This window comes from Takifugu rubripes, chromosome 4 (genome assembly GCF_901000725.2).
Source record: "Takifugu rubripes chromosome 4, fTakRub1.2, whole genome shotgun sequence".
NCBI classification, from domain to species: domain Eukaryota; kingdom Metazoa; phylum Chordata; class Actinopteri; order Tetraodontiformes; family Tetraodontidae; genus Takifugu; species Takifugu rubripes.
In genome coordinates, this window is record NC_042288.1 from 3067941 (window position 1) to 3088257 (window position 20317).

Below are 20317 nucleotides of genomic sequence, written 5' to 3' on the forward strand. Positions count from 1 at the left end.
CCGTTCTGTGGATTTAAGGTCATTATTTAAGCTAAATGAGGGTTGAGAGCTGACGATGGTTGTGCAGCAGTTTTCCTCTGATTAAAATACCCCCGTCTGTCAAGCCATTTTTGGTGTTGCTACAATAACACAAAATTATAAATGTAATCAAATTTTACTCATCTGCAAAACAGCATTACATTCCCAAGAGAAGGCGCACAAAGCTGAAAAAAGACCGAATATTCGCGGGTTAAAATAAGTAAGAATTGATCAAATAGAGCCATTAATGAGAAGCCTGTCTGTCTGCCGTGCGTCCGTGCAGCCGCACACAAGAGGGAGGTGGGTGCGTGGAGGGCTGCGCCAAATTTGTTTGCGACGGATCAAGGCTCACCGCCTCCACTGCACTTTCTTTATCTTAATTCCAACTTGAAAAGATATAATTATCTAGTTTGAACAGGACTGCTATCAAATCCTTCTTTAGAGGCAGGGTAGGGAAAAGCTCGAGTGGATTGTGAGGCTCTGAGCCGCTCGGTGTTGCCCGAGATAGGAGTAATGAAGTTGTGGAGTCCGGAGATACAAAGGGCATTAACCTCATTAGCATGAAACCTTTTCTTCTAACTATTGTGGGACCCTTTCAGGCCTCTAATCCCCCTATTTCAAAGCTGGGTTTGTAATAAAGCTTTTAGGTTTTTTTTCCAAAGCTAATGGTATTCTCTAAAGATTTTTATTGCTGTTATAATCTGGACCGATTAAGAATTCCCTATATAGCACCTCGCCTAACCAACCCCGAAAAAAACAGCTCTGCGAAACAATTAACAATCACCTCTCACCAGAAAAGAGTAAAGTTGGGTTTGTTGAGCATTCAAAATTATAATCTATTTAAAATGCGGGGTTGTTTTTTGTTTTTTTAAGGACGCACTCGTTGTTTTCTGTCGGCTGCTCCCTGCTGTAAATAATCTATTTCAGTCTTCGTCCTCGGGATCTTAGAGAGCCCTGTCATGTCCCCGCAGCTCGCAAAGCGACGGCGCACGCAAGATTTTAAACAAAGATCCCATTTTGCGGCACATCGCAACCTTCCCTTATCGCGTCGTGAGGGGTAGTCAGATTGTACTAAATTATGTCCAACCAAACCCCCTTGGATCTGTGGATTAAAAGATTAAAGTGGACCACTGGGCAATGCGCCCTCCCCCCTCCACCCACCCCCCTCATATTACTCGAATGATAATTGCCTAAACTGATTTGCACTTTCACAAAAGCTTGCAGGGACTCTTTGTGGCTGGAGCGAGCCAGACACTACAGCGCTTCAAAAACACGACCAGCGCCGGTTAAATATCAGGGCCGAGGACAACCGCAGCTCCGTCCTGGAGCCAAACGCATCTCCTGCAGCTCACCGACGCTAGCCTCGCTCCCACTAAACGGCGCAACAGTTCGAGCCAAGCTCGCCTCACCAGAGGCCTCCAGCAGCTCTTAGAATCAAAAGTCTCTGCTTGTACTGCGCGCAACATATTGATAAAACTTTATTGACAAAATATGGACAATTACATACTTCTTGGAAGTATACTTTGTGTTAAAATTGTAGCAAACTTAACACAAACACAAAAATTATAAATTATTTACATTCTGTAAAAGAGTGTTTAACAGAGACATTAACTTTTTTATCATTTCTGTACATGGAATACGCTCAGTGCTTGAAGATTTTTTTTTCCCTCTCTCAATTCTTGCGTTTAATCCTTCGTGGCAACTTTCACTGGAGGGTCAAGTCCTGACACAGGGGCTGCATGGGGCCACCGCGACACATTGGTAAAGCTTTAGGTTCAAATGAATGTCCTGATGCCTTCCCTTTAAGTACTTCATCTGTGGTTTGATTCCTTAATTTTAAAAAAAGAAAAAACGTTTTTGATTTTTTTTTTGTTGTCTTTTCTTTAAAAAAAAAAAACACTATAACGCAGCACCGCTACTTCATGTTTTCACAATAACTTTTAACACGAGAATCATGAATCAAAGACTGCACACTCTGTATAAAGGAAGAAGTACGACATCTCTCAGTTGGAAAATAAATTTTCAAAGAAAATCCAAATTTATCTTCTTGGTTTGTCAAATTAAAAGGACTATAATGGAAGTTAAAACTATGCCATGCAGTTCAAGTTTTACAAAAGCGGTTTTGGTATCTAGAGTTGAAAACGTTTCATTTTTTTTTCTTTTTAGTTGTTTTTTTTTAAGGTTGTTTCTTTTAAAAAAAATCTGAAGTGCAAATGTCCAATGGGAATTAGAGGGGGGGAAAGGTGTTGTGAGATTGGTGATCTGTGTGTAGAAGGGTTCAAGGCGGACTGAGACACCGTCCGTCACGTTTTCCTGGGTGACGTGGCCTGACGGACCCCACCGCGGTGACAGCTGGGCCACCGGCCGGGCTTCTCTCACCCACAGCTGCCGATCTCCGAAGAAATCTGAGATGTGACATTGGCTTTGTACTCTCTCGGCATCCTTTATCCATGTCCTCCTTCAATCAATCAGACGTTTATATAGTTTTTTTTTTTAATCGTCCGAAGTGACATCAATTTCCTCCGGGCTCGACTGTTTCGTCGCCAGTCTCCACCGGTTTACGTGATGCGATCCTTTCTTCTTCTGCTGAGACTCAGAGCCCTCCTCCTCCAACTTCTGTCGCTTGAACTTAGTCCTCCGGTTCTGAAACCACACTTTTACCTGGAGAGAGAGGGGGCGGTGAGGTAGTAAACAAAAGCCTGGATCAGTATCGCCAGATCAAGTCGGTTCGGCGCGGTGCGTAAAACTACGCGTAAAAAAGGAGGCATTGTTGGTGCGACACGGCCAGATAAGAACCAGCAGTGGTGCAGTGGAAAGAGCGATTACAAAAACTTAAATTGTGGCCTGGTGATGGGAAGCACAGCCGCAGCCTCAATAAACAAGCATCACCGAGGAAAAGCGCGCACCCCAGTCACACCAAAACGCCCAAAACAACACATGAAAATTGTCTCCCCGTGTTGCATTTGACCCCGATCACGCTAGAACGCGAGCTGCCTCTCAAAGGTCAGCCGACTGAAAATAGACCTCGACGAATTATGTTACAATTTCAGCACGCCAGCAAAAATAAAAAATGGGGGAATAAAGAAGAAAATTGAAGCGTTTTATACAATCCATCCCAAACATTTTATACTTGCAAAAACTTTTGACGCTTCGTCTAAAAGTAGGTCAAAGCACATTTTCTAAATACTTTCCAGACATCGTGTGAATATAAATACAGACATTGACACACACACAAACACGCAGCTTTACACCGACGTGTTAAATGGTGCAGTGAATTAACATCCAGATCGATAAACTGTCCGCCGCTGCTTTGTCCCTCTGCAGACCTTAAAGCGCTTAAAAGGCGACCGAGGTGCATTTAATAAGCCTTCAGTGGCCTAATTGAAGTAGGTGATGGTTTATTTCTCCCCTCACCTCCTCCAAAGGCCCCGCCGTCTACGGCAGACACAGCGGACAAAAGGCAGCGGTCGATGGGCTCAAACGACATCTTAAATATGGCAGAGGGAATTCACTGAACCCGCCTCGCTCTTTGTGTCGCCTTCCCCATAAAATGGTTAACTGCTTAATTTATCCTCCGTTTGAAAGGCAACATTCTCCCCCCCAAAACAAAGTAATTCAACCCCTCCTAAAACGAGGTTAGGCCTATACAATGACAGTGGATCTGATCCAACAGTAAGCCTCTGTCTTCATTTGACAGCGTGTATTTATGGACTCTGCTGCGGAGAAACTATTTAATTTCTGGTTATTTTAAATGATGTTTTGATACCAGCGATTTTTTTTTTGCCTTTTATAATTGTCATGTTGAAATATTTCCATTTTACAGCCGCATGCTTTTAAAACGCTGTGTCAAAAACCATCAGGCAGAATGTCACAAACCTGTCACATTCTATCACTTTAAAAAGAAACGAATTTAATAATTCAATTTACAATAGTGGTAGTTTAAATCCAGAGTTGCAAACAAACGCACACAAAGCCAAGCGTGCGTAAAAATATCCAAGTAAAATCGCATCTTCAGTGTAAAGTGTAATTGAAAAAGAAAGTGCTCTTACCTGAGTTTCTGTCAGACTAAGGCTGTGTGCGAGCTGTTTCCTCTCTGCTCCAACCACATAATGGTTTTTCTCAAACGCGTGTTCGAGCCGCAGGAGCTGCGAAGGTGAAAAAGCTGTCCGGATTCTTTTGGGCTTTCTGGCCAGGGCGTTGTGTAAAAGAAAACTCTCTGGACTTGTTTCATTACCTGCGAACGTGAAGAGAACGAAGGTCTGTCACATCAGTTTTTAAATCGACTTTCTGACCATTTGTGTGAGCAGCAGCGGGGCCTGTGCGCCACAGCTGACGACACCGAGGGCAGACGAAGACCCGGCGGATCCATTTATGTAGATGTATTAAAGACGCCAGATAGAAATCACATCGTCTAAAGAAAATTAATTTTTTTGGATTGCTGAATTGCTACATTTAACACATCACAGTCAAAAACAAGTGAATGCGCGGCTGCAACCCAAAGTGCACTTTAAATGCAATTATCTGCACACGGACGCGTGTAAAATAGAAGCAGAATAAAGAGATTTAAGCTAAATAACAGTAAAAAATAATTACAAATTAATTTTAAATAGGCCCACAAATTTTTGTCTTCGTTTCACTTAAACCCAAATTCCGTGAATAAAATAAATCACCACGACCATTAAAATCCCAACTAGCCTTACATTTTACCATTAAAAACCCTAAATATTTCAATTTTTCAGTCTTATAATCTCTAATAAAAATCCTTTTTTTTCAATGCCTTGTCATTTCTGAAGATGCCCGTCATTGCGTCAATAATTCACAGCTATACACGCGAGCAGCCCGGAAAACTGTCAACTAAAATATCACAATCGAATTGACTTTGCAGTATTTTCTTTGAGCACGAATAGACGGACTTCGCTCTTGGTAGCTCCAGCAGACAGAACGACCCTCAGTTTTGGATGACAAATGCATCATTTTAGACTTAGTTCTTGAAAACGAAGACACTATTTTATAGTTTGACTGAAATTATTCTCCAGGCTAATATTTTATCGTTAAAAAAAGTAAATCCTTCTCTGCCGTAAATTCACATTTTTTAAATTCCATCTACGTCCTGGTGACTTTCAGGAAACACCTTCCAGCCGCTCGACACGGTTTGTGCGTAAAAGTGAGCCAAATGGAAGCACTTTGGAAACTTACCTTGAAATCTGTGGCCCAAGTACCTATATCTGTGTAATAACCAGGGGTAGAAAGTTGACGGGTCCCTTTGCTGGCTGCCAAAAAGCGGGTGCGGACTGTGTGAGGATGTAAGGGGGTGCGCGGCCAGAGCGTGCGGCGGGGCCACCGGGTGCACCGGGATGGCGGAGTTTGGCGGATGAGAGACCGCCTCAGCGAACACCAAGTCTGGGTTAGAATAGACCCCTCGACCGCTGGAGTGGAAGCCGTTGAGAAAAGGATTCATCTGGCCTGAGTTTGCATAGCTGAGAGCTGCTGGCCTGATGGGCTCCTCGGACCGGGACGCCGGTACAGGATTATCCTTCGCCACTAAAGACTCTATAGTAAAACACCTCTTGGGTGTAGGTTGAAACATGGTCTGATAGTCCAGAATCCCCAGTTTAAGCTGAAGTTGTCTAAGAGGTTCTCGCTTAAAAAATACTCCACACCAAAGAAAGAGGGAAAGTTTCTGCGCAGTGAGTAGTTGGGAAGAAGCGACAGCGTCAAGAAAGCCCAAATAAAAGTGCTCGTCCGCTCCCAGACTAATCCATGGATGTGATCGTTTTCCTCGCCGTGTTGGTGCAGGCAGATTTGTTAGTTCATGAGCCTAATTAGCGCTGCTCGCCCATAAACAGCTTCCTCTGAAGGCTGTAATAGCATGGTGATTGGTCGCTGCCGCTGCTGCTCGCTTAAGGTGGAGAAGGGGTAGACGCTTTAAAAGTACGTCAATGGGAAGCAGGGGCGCGGAGAGGCGGACTCGGGCGCGCCACACGGAACACGTTTCGACCAGAGAAGGGCATCCCCCCCCTGCTCCACTCACACACACACTCACACGCACGCACTCATATCTCCAGGACATTTCACGCACACATCTGGAGCGGCAGAATAGATCCAGCTTGCTTATTTGCATTTACAGGTTCAAACTGATTTTCCAAGGTCTCTCTGTGTCTGCGCGTGTGTGGTTTCGGCTTTCTTATTTATTTATTTATTAATTATTATTATTTTCTCGCGCACAACAATGCTGCCTCCGACGCGCCGATCTCAATTACGACCTTAATTGGTCAGTTCGGTTTCATTTAATCGTCGGTTTCCTTCCGGTTTTGCTGACTGGATTATGTGCACAAAGTGTTCTAGATTCGATCCCAGGTATCATCTCTGTTTCTGCTGAGATACGTTTCAAAGTGGAGACGCTCAGAAGAGCCACTGGGAGAAAGAGCTTTGTCCTGACTGAGGTGTCCTGTGCGGGGCCATGAGAGCGGCCACAGCGGTTCTCATGGCCCCGCTCAGGTGCAGCAGCGAGGATGGAGCTGCACCCTGGGCCTCCGCGAAGGGACGATGCACGCACCCGCTGGGGCATCTGGTCGAAACATTTGCTGAAACATAATTTTATCTGTGACGGAAACACTTTAGTTCTATTTTTAAAAGAAAAATCTTTTATTTATTTATGTTGGAATTTAAATCTTGGAACAAATATCTTATTAAGAATGTCTTATGTCGTTTCTTATAACAGATAGAAAATTGAATTATTATTATTATTAATATTATTATTATTATTATTAGTAGTAGTAGTAGTAGTAGTAGTAGTAGTACTATTTTACCGAGGTGCCAACATTTTATTCGTGCTAGAGTTTTAAAACAGTTTTCAGCTGAGTTTCTTCATTGCGAAATAATACACATACTCAATATATTACTATTATAATTTATTATAATTTACTATCCCAATTGATAATTATTATTATTGTTATTAATTTTCCTAATAATAATAATAAATTTTCTCGAATATATTTTCTTCCTTTAGCAGACGCGGTTATTAAATGCAGCTTACAGTCAAAGACACAATCATGCCATTGGGACTTAGTGTGAATCAAATATTACCTTTTTAAACTATCCAGCACAACTACTGTATCGGTAGTTTAGTAGTAGTAAAATCTACAGTCTGTCCAGAATGGCCATTTTTGCTCATTAAAAAACAACAAAAGGAACCCTTTATCTTGCTTTGTCTGTCCGGTTCAGCCTGTTATGAATGTAATGGTCGTGATCAATCCCTTTGCAACTTTTCTGACTGAACTACGTTCGTTCCCAGCTCTCCCAGTTCGACATGCTGATCCCTTTCCTGGTGCTTTAGTGACCTCTAGTGATCACTTCCCTCTCAACTTCAGGGGTTAAAACGCTCCCTTTAAGCGTCATTCATAACGTTTACCTTATTTCAGAGGAAAACAAATCAGTTACCAGAATATAGTCATGGTCGATTTTACAAGTATCTTTGTGACCATGTTGGTAAATAATACATGAAAAATGATCCAAAGGCTAATTCGTTCATCCTCACACGTTGGGCTACCCAGTCATTCAGATATTTCCTTTTACAGCACCAAACTGACTGAAAGCTGAATAAACACATGTTTTTGATGTAAAACAATCACACTCGCTTCCCACTTCTTCAGTGGTAATGATGCAAGTGTTTACCATTTCTGTTCACTCCTAATTAAAATGCCACTCCCCTCAACTCCCATTAAATGGCAATAAAGGAGGACAGAATTCAAACACGTGGTGAGCAAACATCTTTATTGTTAAAGGCCTGACCTCTACATTTGCAACCTGGTACGATATTAAGTGTAGCCAGATAAAACCACACAGGGATAAAGGAAGAGGAAGCTTCAAGCATGCACATAAATCTAAGCTCCTCGACATCCTGGAGTAAAGAAATGTTAGTTGAAAAGCAGAAACGGCTGAATTTGTCATACTTTCCATGACCAGCAGAGTGAAAGGCTTATGCATTCAAACAGGCAGCTGGTGAGATCGGAGCAAGTTGGTTAGTTTGATTTTGTTAATTGCGAAAGGTGGAACCCCGCTGAGCACATGGGCCACGGAGGGTAAACCAGGGAGGGTAAACACTGGCTGATGGCGGTGATGAGGCTCTGGCTCCAAACTGATGAAGATTGATAGATATGGGCTGTTCCCAGAGTAAATTAACATCAAGACATACAGTTCGAATGAAGACCAAATGGGCCTAAGAGATGCTGTAGCTAACTGGAAAATGGTAGAGAATATGTATGCTATGTTTTGTCATTTGCCAAATCAATAAAGCAGTGACAAAAGGATGGGGGTTGCTCAGCGGCGGACAGTGGTCCAACCATCGTCGTCTGTTTCGTTCTTGATGCGACGAAGGTTCTCTTCCTCTGCATCGCGTTCATCTCTGTCCTTGGGTCGCTCTCTGTCCCGTTCCTCCCTCTTGTCTTCACCTCCACGACGCCAGGAACTGCCTAAGGGGGAACAAATTGGATCAGCACATGTTAAAGAGGAGAGTTCTGTGAAGTTTCAGGTGTTTGCCATCTATCAAAAGTAGGATTTACCAAGAACACAGCGCCCCCTGCTGGCTCAAAACAAAGAGCAGCTTCACTCGACTGCTTTGGCTTACCTTCCTCCTGACTTCTAATTGGACCTCTAGGTTCACGGTCATCCCTACGGTCTCTGTCAACACGCTCGCGGCGGTCGTCACGGTCACGCCGGTCGTCGCGCTCACGCCGGTCGTCGCGCTCACGCCGGTCTTCACGGTCAGCATCATCTCTTCGACTATCTCGCCACGAGGATCCCTCATCTGGGGCTGCTCTCCTCCAGGTGTCGTCCCTGATCACATGGTCACATGAACTGTCATCGCGAGTTCAAAAAGTTGTTTTGGCCGCAGCCAGTGTCGTTCTGACAATGAGACCTTTGAGGACGACGGTCTCTGAAGCGATCGCTGGATCTTTCGGACTCATCAGCATCGTCGCCTTCATCGTCACCACGAGGAGGACCCCAACTCTCCTCACGCGCCTTCTCTCGCTCACGCCAACCACCTGTAGAAGAGGACTTCTTTTATTAAACACACACAAAGACTTGCTGAGTAATGCGACTATTGAGCAGCTATTGGCGCCGAGATTACTAAAATGTTTACACTGTACACTCAATTTGTGTCCTGAATGTGGGGTTGATTAAATGCATCTCCCTAATAGGTGATTATGCATCTTTACAGTCTGAAAGCATGAACAGTGACACCTGGTGGTGAATTTATATTAAAGCAAGGCTTAAGAGCAGCACTAGAGTCGCTTTGAGAAGGGGGGATTGTCATTGCATTAAAAAAAAAAGTGACTGGAGCATGAAAAGCAAGATGCACAAAGGGCTTTACTCATCTAAAAGTCACAATAATGGGTCTTAAAAACCGATCATCAAGTCTGTTGTGGAAGAACTAATTTAGTGAACTTAGTGATCCCTACATTTAGCCTAACAACTCCACAATAGATGTGAAAAGCAGGCTGTAATGTGTGAAAGGCAATAACTTTTCATATGTGACTTTTGCCACGGTGTCAACTGGTGGTGAGGGAGACCTACCAGGTCTCCCCAGAGGCTTCCAGGGTTTGGAGTCCTCGCCACGACGCGGTCCATCATCCATGCCTCTCCTTCCACCTCTGTCCTCATCTCTTCTGGAACCCCAGTCATCATCTGCCCCACGCCTAGGACCTCTTATGTCATCCATTCCTCTACGGGGACCTCGGTCATCATCAAAGCCACGTCTAGGACCACGATCGTCATCAAAGCCACGTCTTCCGGCGCGGTCGTCATCTCCACCTCTCCTGGGACCACGGTCATCATCAAAGGCACGTCTGGGGCCACGATCGTCGTCAAAGCCACGCCTGGGGCCACGATCGTCGTCAAAGCCACGCCTGGGGCCACGGTCATCTTCACCCCTCCAAGGGCCGCGATCATCATCAAAGCCTCTACGGGGACCTCGGTCATCATCGCCCCCACGGCGTGGACCCTGGTCATCGTCCATTCCGCGGCGTGGACCTCGGTCGTCATCAAAGCCACGACGGATAGCTCTATCATCTCCGCCCCTGCGAGATCCCTCGCCTCGTCTGAAGGAACTCTCTTTCTCCTCTCGGTCCTCATCACGACCTTCCCTGAAGAGAACAGATTTGTTAAATGAATCCTTATAAAAGTGTCTAAAAACTAACTGGAGTTAAACAAAGAAACCTACTTGTCAGCACCGGGGCGCCGCCATTCCGATTCACCCTCTGTGCGCCTCCGCCACACTCCTTCTTCCTTTTCACCAGAGTCCTGCACAAACAACAAACATCTCAATGATCATGTGATTACATTCTGATATTCAATGCACGGTTCTATTCTTTTCCTTGTGTTAAACCAAAACAAAGCTCTTTTGTACCTTGGGTTTTTCTTCAGTTTGGCCTCTCCTCTCTTCCTCGCGCCGGCGTTCTCGCTCTTCAATTTCTTGCTGGCGGGCACGCTGTTTTCGCTCCTGCTCCTCCAATTTACGCAGTCGCTCCTGATACTCGCGCTCCTCCTCTTCTCGCTGCTCCTGTTCAAGGCGTTCACGCTCCTCACGCTCTGTGAAAAAATAAGGGTCAGTTGAGGTCCAGCGATGCTGCTGCTCCAAGTCACGCCTGCCCAGAAAGGACCGAAGCCAAGAGGCTTTGGTCACAAAGCCCTACGACGCTACACCCTCTACTGCTGCCGCTCTGGTTCCCTACTGTATTTTCACGACTATAAGGCGCACCTAAAACACTGAGATTTGAGTCTTCATGTATTGTAAGAGCTTTCACAAAAGTCTGCATCAACGCTGAAGCGGAACCGGTCAGATGATGAAGAAGAGGAATTCGGGATGTTGGACATTGAAATAGCGCAGCTGTTTAATTCAGATACAGAAGATAAAAACTTTGATGGTTTTGTGGCGGAAGAATGAATGTTTTGTTCAATAAATGTGTCGAAACTCACCGTTTTACTTCCATTGTCATTTTTTACTGTATGTTTCAGCATGCGCCTAAAAATACGGTGCGCCTTATGTATGTTTTAAATACAGATATAGCACCCATAACTGAGACTGCGCCTATTATTACAGTGCGCCTTATGGTCGTGAAAATACAGTACTCATCTATGTATGCACATTAGATAACTAAGATTATCATCTCTGAAACCTGGAACGCTTTGAGCTTCCTGCACATATCTGAATTGTGAATATAATCCATAAAAATCCATTTGATTCATCGATCCCTTCTGACCAGTAGCTCACCTGGACACTGTTAATCAGACCAATTCAGGCCTCTCTAAGCATCTTGATTTGCCACAGGACAACAGGAATCGTAGTCCTTACAACAGGTTCACACTGGGTACAGAAGCACCCATGAAGCGCAAGCCCGAATTTCTCTGTCCTGGTGGATTTGCGATCTGATCCTCAGCTGATGTCTACTCATACCCGTGTTGTGTAGTTGTATTGTGGTCTGTAGAGCTGAAATCTTAAATGTTTCTCATTTTAATTTTTATTATTCATTTCATTTCCCTTCCTGTTTCCCAGTACAGTCTCCCCTTTGTGTGTGTGTGTGTTCTGTTTAGAAATAAATATATAAATGCACACAAAAGTAATTGTGGCATTGATCGCAGTGTTTTATTTTGAAAATTGTCTTATGAAAAAATGGATTCCTTCATTTTTTCCTTTGACTTCCTGCCGGGTTGACAAAATACAGCAAGTGTCGAAACGATTGCTATGTCATTAGTGACACGTCGCGTCTGGTGTGAACGACAATCTGTTAACATGGGCGCCGAAACAAAAGTGCCTCCGCTTCTTCACAGCGCTTCCGTGTCCAGTGTGAACCCAGAATGAATCTGCTGCCTTCAGTCGAGTCCAACTATCAAATGCTTGCAATTGCGCAACATTCAAATTATGTGCCGTTAGAAGTACCATTTCTTTCATGAAAATAAACAATGTGGCATAGGTAAGGAAGCCACCATGCTGAGATTGGTTCTTGCTTGCATTACTATTCCCTTTATTTATATTCTCACTCATAAGTCAGACCTGCAGAAATGTACTAATTACCTTTCTTGAGCTGCTCCTCATGGATACGCTGCTCCTCTTCCTCTTTCTGGCGGTAGTAAGTGTTGCGTCGCTCCTCTTTGCGCTGTTTCCTCCTTTCTTCCAAGCGCTTCTTCCTCTCCTCCACCAAGCGCTCCTCAAAAGCTTTCAGTTTTTCCTTGAGAAAGAGAACAGTAATCCTTAAACCACCGGTACACAGAAAGACAAAAGATTCCATGGATAGACCTCCAAGTCAGATACTCATGTTCACAGAAAGTAACCATTAACTTTTCCACACTGCACTACTCCTCACAAATAAGAGGGGCTGAACGTACCTTGTAGATGAAGCTACGGGCGGCAGTGATTTTGGATAAGAAGTTTTCTTTGTCTTCCATCATCCTGGACATGCGTTTCTTGTGCTCAAGAGCTTTCTCTCTTTCAACTTTCATATTGCTGATCTACAACACAAAGAAAACACTTGTTTGTTTACACTATTGTTCAGTATTTGGATGCAAGATTCCATTAAATCCTGAATGATCAAACGTTCCACTGTTTGAATACCTTTCACGGTGGATTCGTTTTCCATTACCGGTACATACCCTTTCTTCTTCCTGCAACTCCCACAGCTCCATGTCCTTCACGCGCTGCTCCTCGTAGGCCTTCTTTATCGGCGGAATCTCTTCGAGACGTTTCGCTCTCTCAAAGTAATCAATCTGTGGAGACAAAGGGAGATGTCAAAACAAGATCCACAGGACATTTTGACTCCTGCATCACTCAGATTTATGACCTTCTTCTCTTGGTTTTTAAGACGCTCTTGAAGCTCCTTCTTCTCCTTCTCAAGCTGTTCCACCTGCTTTGCCATAATGAAGTCAGGATCAAGCTCCTCAAGGTCCTATAAAAACAGTTGTGGAAGAAATCACATCAGAACTCCATTCCTGCTGGGAGGGGTTGTCCTGGTACATCACATTCCCACACACTCACACCAAGGTGTAATTTTAAGGTTTCCAATCAACCAACTGTTCATGTTTTTCATCATTGGGAGACAACTGAAATACCTGAAGAAAACTCAGACAGGCACAAATCCTGAATTAAGACTTCAACTTTAAGCTCTTATATTGTACCTCAATATCAATGTCCTTGAAAGCTTTTGCTCCGAGTTCAGTCTTCTTAATTTGCTCCAAACGTTCACGGACTGTCTTCTTCTTGATCTGCTCGTGTTCCTGCATGATGCGCTCTTTTTCTCTCTCCTTGGCCTCCAAGCGCAGACGCTCCTCCTCAGCCTTGCGAACCTTTTGCATCTCAGCCTCTCGCTGCTCCAGTTCCTCCTTCTCACGCTGGATGTTCAGGCTCTCCAGGCGCTCCTTTCTTTCTTCAATGGTCTGTCTACGAGCCAAAATCCGTTGATGATCTTTGCGAGCATTTTTTAAGTAGGCGGCAATAGCCTGTTGGCTCTGGTCATCACGCTCTTGCTGAGAAAGGACAAACATCACAAATTGTCAGCAACATCTGGCCTTAAACGTCATTTATAAGAAAATTGGGCAACAACAGTGTCCACAAGGACAGCCAAGTCAACTCACCAGGATGGAGGCAGGCTTGATGACCTGGATAGCTTTGGCCAATGATGCAGACATGGCAGTCAGCTGGTTCCTGATTTGCTCGGAGGGCATTTTCTGTAGAAAAGGGCCAACTGGGGAATCCTCTTTGGTAGAGTAGTTCAAATCAGACCCAAAGCTCAGAGTGCGAGTGGTGTGATCTGTACGGACCTAAATCAGAGAAGAGTTCACTCAAAACTGGATGTAACATTCAGGACATTACCATTAGTTTGTTTATCAATTGTCCACAGGCCTGTTGGTGAAGATACCTGCAAATCGCAGTGCCGAGCAGCATCCACAATGGAGCGTTCCAGCTGGAAGGCATCCACAAATGGAACCAGAGAGGCCAGACGGGTGAACTCAATACTCTGATATATCTGTGCAACCTGTGCAGAAGAACAAACAGAAATTTTGTGTCATAAAGTATATGTGACTACAGAGAGATTTCCACAGGGGGGAAAAAAGGAATTACCTGCTGAAGGAGCCTTAAGATGGTGTTACTCTGCAGGTGAGGGACATATTGCTGCAGATCACCCTCCTTCTCAGCTTGATCTCTTACCCAGTTCAACACCTAAATAAAACACTTGTTACTATACCTGACATGCAAGTTACTGAAATGGATATAATGCAACAGCTAAGTGAAAACAGTAGGTGGCCGTTTGTGTACCTTGGTCACTCTTCCACTCAACTTCAGGGGGTGAAAGTCTACTTCAAGCCAGTTGTAGAGTTCTTTAACTTCGGGAACAACATACTGCAGCAAATTAAACCTCACCTACAATATAAAAAAGGTATAAAAGGCATTATAAAGTATTTTAGCAAATTCAAATCAATAATTCAAGATTAAATGTAACATTTCCCTGAAAAAAGAAACAATCAATTGGGGTGGTTCTTATAAAAACATCTGTGTTAGATCATGTACCATGTCATTAATTAGACTTTGTCGAGTTGGTGGAGACTGCAGCCCCAGGAGGGTGGCCAGTCTGCGGTGCTTTTCCACAATGATGCCATCCATGTCGAGCAGCCGAGCAATGTCAGTGCGCTCGGGGGTGATGGGAATAGACAGCGTGGCAAGGAGGACTTTGGTGGACATTCTGAAGATTAAAAATAGTGCAGGTTACAATTTATTCACCACAGCATACCTTGTTTATACTATTTTATTGTAAAGCTACCTCTGCATTTCCTCCTGGGTCAGATTTTTGCGCATTTCTCTTGAAAGGTGATAGAGGCGATGGAGGGTGCAGGCATGGAAGAGAGCATTTCCAGATTTCCAGAAGACTGTAGACACCTTGTTGTAGTAGTTGGCCATGAGCTGTGGTTTGGGAGGCTTCTTGGAAAGAGAGAAGAGGCCATGGATATCCTCCACAGCCTTAAATGCTTCCTGAAAGTAAACGGATTGATGAAAATTTAAATTTCACCTTGAACACTTCAGATTATATTCAATAATCAACTAATAGTTTCTTTTACATGGACAGACACTGCTGTAACTGACTTACTACTTAATAAGCATTCATACCTGCCACAATTCCATGCTTATAGCACTGTCCAGCTGCACCAGGCGTGTCTCCAGGTGCATGGACTGGCTTTCAGGGTTGTTGAGATTAATGGCGGTGCTCTGGTTGTGGTGGCGCTGGATCTGACCCAAGTGCATACGCAAGTTGTCACAAAGCTTGCGGAACTCTGCTTTGCGGGTGTACTGAAGGCAAAACTTGAACGCTGTGGGAAAAGATGATCAGATATTACTTTAAATACATGCTTATTCAACTATTAATGATTGTTAATTTGTGTTACTGCCAATTCTGAAATTTAAAATAACTAAATGGACAATCCATCAATCATTCAAAGATGCTTTAAATGTCATATTTTGTGCTTTTGACTGAATTAGATACCTTACATTAAAAAGGTAATAAAATATTTAACACATTTTTCACAGTAAAAACAAAATGTAATTAAAAGGTATCCCTAAATACCTTGCTGAGCGATGTCATGGTACAAGCGCTCCACTTTGGAGTTGTTTCGCAGCAGGTCCAGGCACTGGCGGTAGGACTCCCACAAGAACTTCACCCAAGGAGTGAGAAGCAGGCGGTCAGTACGATCCTGAGTGTCCTCTCCACTTACAGCACTTAGAAGTACACTGGAAATCACAAAAGTCAGCTTAAATCTAGCTGTTTAACATAAATTGTATAGTTTCCACTATACAAATAATATATCCTCCCAACCTCTCAGGAGTCTGAATGTTGTCCAGATCCTCAATGTCCAGAACCATCTGCTGAGATTCTTCCTTGGCTGTCTCAGTTTTCTCCTCTGCCAGTTTAAGGTAAGCTCTTACTACATCTTCCAGAGATTTAATGTTCACCTGAAATCAGAGAAAGCAATTACGACCAACCTGCTCTCATCAACAGCCCTATACGAGTATGAACACTTGTATTTGTTGGCAAAGAAAGAGGGCAAAGTTATGTGATTTACATAAAAGTTCTGTAAGACAGAAACAATACACAAGTCTGCCTGTTAATATTCACTGGGGAATTAATGTCAGTTGGTGGAAATGTAGTTTAGATCATTCATATTGCATGTAGACATACACTAGTGGATAAAAACAATATTTATAACTGAATTTGTAAAAATATATTCTATATTACCCTCACTTTCGGGAGTGTGGCGTCCCCTATAGGCGGGCAAGCACAGTGTCTTACATTTTCATCTCTCCATGTTGCTTTATAAATAAACCTCTCTCTTCAGGAAGGTTCATCCTTTTCTATCTCTGGACATTAAAATTAAAATGCAAGTAATGACTTAAAATGCAAATTGCCCTGGCATTTATTCAGAGCGGCATTTATTAAATGGAGGTCAAAACCTTGGGTTCTTGGTTATTGGCAGCTAGGCTACTATATTGTAAAAATATAAAGTACAGTATTTTATTTTCCCCTCCATTTCATGACTTTTCTCTTATTCTACAGTACAATACTTCCACATAGTGATGTTTTAATCATTTTAATTTACATTCATTATGTCTTGCAGCTCACCTTGCAAAACCAGGGTTACACAGTCCCTATTCGATGTTTCTTATTCTTCATATGTGACTTACAGTTACCTGGTTAAACTGACTTCAGTAACATTGTTATGTAAAAATTAGTACTGTTTAAGAGTTGTAAAATTTGTGGCCACATAGTTCCCTACAACTTAATTTAGATTAGCCAATTGCTAATTCAGGATAATTGGACTTCTATTCTTGTTTAAAGGTTTTCCGCCTGTGCTCCCAAAGGCTTCATCTGGAATCCAGCTGCTCTGGATTTAAGTAACTGGTACCTGGATCTTTGAGAACCTACATAAATTCAGACAAATTCAAAGATACAGCTTAAATGAAATAACTATAGTTGCAAAAACAGTCGTGATTGTTTATTTGGCAAGGTTAATGAATTCAGTGCCACAACAACTATTCTATTTTTCCCTTTTTCTACATTTGTTCTTGTGTTTTTGTGCATCAATTGGATGTCTTAATAACTAAAAATGGAGCTTTTTGTATAAACAGGTCACTCTCCAACATACTGCCTCAGTGTCTTCCTACACACCTGCTGACAAATGTTCTTGTACTGGTAGAGACCCTCTTTGGCCAGGTGACTCTTCCGGAGATCCACGCAGAGCTCCAGGTACTTGAGCATGATGGGTTCGTGGATCTTCTGCCATGTTCGGTGTTTTTTGCTTTTAATGACATCATACAGAACATCCAAGGCGGGCTGCTTCTTGCCGACCTCAAGAAATTCTGTTGTGCAAAAGCAGATAATCCAGTCAACATATGGCATTTCAATGACACGCGGTTCAACACACATAATCACACCTTAAACCTATGTGTCAATTTTAGAGTAATGGCTCCCAGACATTTTTAGGCCTGGGATTTTACAGTTGCGCAGAACAAGCCAACTCGAGTCAAACGAACTAAGAGTTACATCGAAAAGAATGTATGTTACCATTAGCGTGGATTGTGGTCCGAATATGTTAAAAATGTGCAATAGATTCCCCGCGTGACCGTCAGCTAATGGTGCGCCGCTTTAGCAATGGCGGCAGTTACGTCTAGGACAAGCTAGCTGACATTAGCACCCTTACAAATAGGAAATTAATATATTCTTCTCACCGTTCGCGCGTTTCAGAGCATTCTCTGGCCTCTGAAAGTACGCCGGCATCTTAGTGGACTTCAAATTCCAACCGGTACAGACTGAGTTATTCAATATCACCAAATTTTATCAGTCCACGCCGCACACACGTTAAAACGACACTGGCTGAAGAGGAAGAGGAAAGAAGATGATGGAGGCCTTCTTCTTCTCTGGTATTCTATGGAGGCAGCAGAATACCGTCTGTGTAACTGCCGCCATGTGGTATATGATTGCAATTACAATGGCGTACAGGCTAACCTTGAGATACTTTTTCAAATCCTTTTACATAACACGTTCCTCTTACATCTAGTGACCCGATCCCTGAATGTTTTCTTCGTAATTATATTACAGCTAAATTTATTTCAGCCCCTTCTATTTTTATTTACGCTTACATTTTATGGTCACATGTTCTATACTTTCTCCATCATCATATGTAATGTATGTATATATGTATTATGTAAGGTACCAAGCTAGAAAGGTGCAGGTAAGCTGCTTAAATTATGTCATTGCATCAAGGCAAAAAACATTTACAAGTCATTCACATTCCTGGAAACAACAAATGTAACAACTTTTCCATTATAGCGGGGAAGATCAATGACTAGGTTTTCAAATGGAGGGCATGTTTCCACCAGGACGTTTAGTTTTCAATTTGGTTCACTTTTGAATATACACAATGATCAGTAGGATTTTGTTTGAAACCATTGTCACACAGGCAAGCACGCATAAAGCCATAAAGTGACTTGTTAAGATTGCAAACAAGCATCAATCGGTAGGTGTAAACGAGCTGTTTTAAAATCCTTTCGGTTTAAGATTACATTTTCTGGGGGCACTGAGCCCACAATGCAGACCAAAATAAGGAAGATTTTCTGTTAAGATGGTTTAGAAAGGAACAATTCTACAAACTAGTTGAGCAGGCAAAGTCCAGTAGGCAGACAGGCAGACGAGACAAGGCTTAGTGTGGCAGACAAGGCTGGTGGCAAAAAGAAAAAAAGAAGTCAAAGAACAGAAATCATAAAATTCATTTCACTAGTCTTTTGGACAGAACAACACAGGAGGATTGGGCAGACGTAAGTCCTCCAATGCTGGGTGTTTGCTTGGGCCTGTTAGTTAAATATGAATTATCTCCAGTAGCTTTATAGCTCTAGATTCTGTTTTTATTTTTATTTTGTCATTCATAAATTTGCCCTTAATGCACCCTTCACACACCATAATCTCCATGCTTTTTACTACTCTCTACAACTTTTGTCCATCATCATGTTTACAATGACCTAATATTCTGTGCCATGTTTGTATATATGCTTTACAATTTGTCTGCATTTCAATCCAAAGTTGGTAGTCAGTACAGGTTACCATTTTTATATATGTATGTTGTGTCACTGTCTTTGTAGCTGTCGCCTTTCCTGAACATGACCACCGCTCATCCTTCGGTTGCTTTGGTGACAGAAAAGATGTCAGAGGAGTAAACCAGCACAGAGTGTCTTGCAGCTGAATCCCCTCTTTATCTACTTAAACCAGTCTATACTGGCTCCAGAGGTGAACGCTCAGGCAATGTGAAATTTTCAAACAGCACAATCCAGAATCCAGAAGGGATTGCACTACAAAGTATTGCATAGTGTTTCAGATGAATAGGGAGTTTAGGGGAAAATTTTGAGTAACATAATGGTGAACTGATAGAAATTAAACAAATCCTCTAGAACTGATGGCTTAATATCTGATAAACTTGTCCCCTTTCTGCATGCTGTATTTACTGGAGGCATTTACAACCAGACTCTCCTCCTATTTTATACCAAAGTTTTGTGACACATCTCTAAGCCCATGGACCCAATTTGTAGAAGACCAATTGTTGATTGTTGAAGACCAATCTGCAATCTGCTCCACTCCCTGGAGAGTTTCCTCATGGCTTTATCTAATACCCTTCATCTGGCCTCGGTCATTTCTATGGCTTGATCCTTTAACTCGAAGATTTTCCACATGGCTGGATCTTTCTGCTGTTTACTTACAAGGTCGCTGTAGTCAATAACTGGGAAAGTTTGTGGGTCAGTTGTTATGCCGAGAACTGCCATCTGTGCTACTTCTCCCTGCTGAGCTACTTTACTGCCTTCCCAGGCTGCACACACTTTCTCTTAATGCAGTTCTCACTGGACTGACTCATATGGGTGTTGAAAATCTGTGAGTTTCACTACCCAGCGAAGCTTAGCTGTAATCATTACTGGTACATAAATGAAGGGATAATTATCAGTGTGAACAATAAAATAGGGATCGTAAAACATGTAATCCCTAAAATTGTCACACATTGCTCATTTCAGTGATAAAAACTCGAGTTTACTGCTGTGAAGATGGTAGCTCTGCTCTGCTGGTGTGAGCGTGTGGGAGCCATAGATGATTACCTTCATCTTTCCACCTTGATTTTGACAAAAGACTTCTCCAAGGCCCTGCTTGGAAGCATCAGTATGGAGTATGAAGGGGTGAAACGTAAGACTTCTGTACAGGGATGTCATCTGGAGCTGTAGACT

At 42.9% G+C, this 20317-nt stretch overlaps 2 protein-coding genes across 2 annotated transcripts; both read right to left on the reverse strand.

Annotated features, from left to right (window-relative positions):
- Positions 1–1469: 1469 nt before the first annotated feature.
- emx2 (empty spiracles homeobox 2) lies at positions 1470–5943 on the reverse strand. The gene is made up of 3 exons (XM_003963679.3): positions 5215–5943; positions 4068–4252; positions 1470–2679 (listed from the first exon to the last, which is right to left on the reverse strand). Exons 1-3 carry the CDS (start codon positions 5603–5605, stop codon positions 2512–2514), a joined length of 744 nt encoding a protein of 247 aa, XP_003963728.1. The 5' UTR covers positions 5606–5943; the 3' UTR covers positions 1470–2511.
- A 1829-nt stretch (positions 5944–7772) lies between these two features.
- On the reverse strand, positions 7773–17973 carry eif3s10 (eukaryotic translation initiation factor 3, subunit 10 (theta)). Its single transcript, XM_011602919.2, has 22 exons — positions 17786–17973; positions 17226–17416; positions 15876–16012; positions 15627–15790; positions 15173–15372; positions 14829–15037; positions 14579–14750; positions 14327–14431; positions 14132–14230; positions 13929–14045; positions 13645–13830; positions 13189–13536; positions 12855–12959; positions 12667–12780; positions 12403–12525; positions 12092–12245; positions 10427–10608; positions 10241–10320; positions 9595–10163; positions 8936–9062; positions 8645–8853; positions 7773–8489 (listed from the first exon to the last, which is right to left on the reverse strand). Exons 1-22 carry the CDS (start codon positions 17832–17834, stop codon positions 8338–8340), a joined length of 3792 nt encoding a protein of 1263 aa, XP_011601221.1. The 5' UTR covers positions 17835–17973; the 3' UTR covers positions 7773–8337.
- Positions 17974–20317: the final 2344 nt, after the last annotated feature.

Bases quoted from the DNA above. Each gene is read 5' to 3' on its own strand.
- emx2 (XM_003963679.3), bottom strand. From the start codon at position 5,605: ATGTTTCAACCTACACCCAAGAGGTGTTTTACTATAGAGTCTTTAGTG. The intron at 4,253-5,214 runs GTAAGTTTCCAA...TCACGTTCGCAG, and splicing joins CTTGGGCCACAGATTTCAAG to GTAATGAAACAAGTCCAGAG. The intron at 2,680-4,067 runs GTAAGAGCACTT...CTCTCTCTCCAG, and splicing joins TTAGTCTGACAGAAACTCAG to GTAAAAGTGTGGTTTCAGAA.
- eif3s10 (XM_011602919.2), bottom strand. From the start codon at position 17,834: ATGCCGGCGTACTTTCAGAGGCCAGAGAATGCTCTGAAACGCGCGAAC. The intron at 15,791-15,875 runs GTTGGGAGGATA...TGTGATTTCCAG, and splicing joins AACATTCAGACTCCTGAGAG to TGTACTTCTAAGTGCTGTAA. The intron at 8,490-8,644 runs GTAAGCCAAAGC...GTTCCCCCTTAG, and splicing joins AATTAGAAGTCAGGAGGAAG to GCAGTTCCTGGCGTCGTGGA.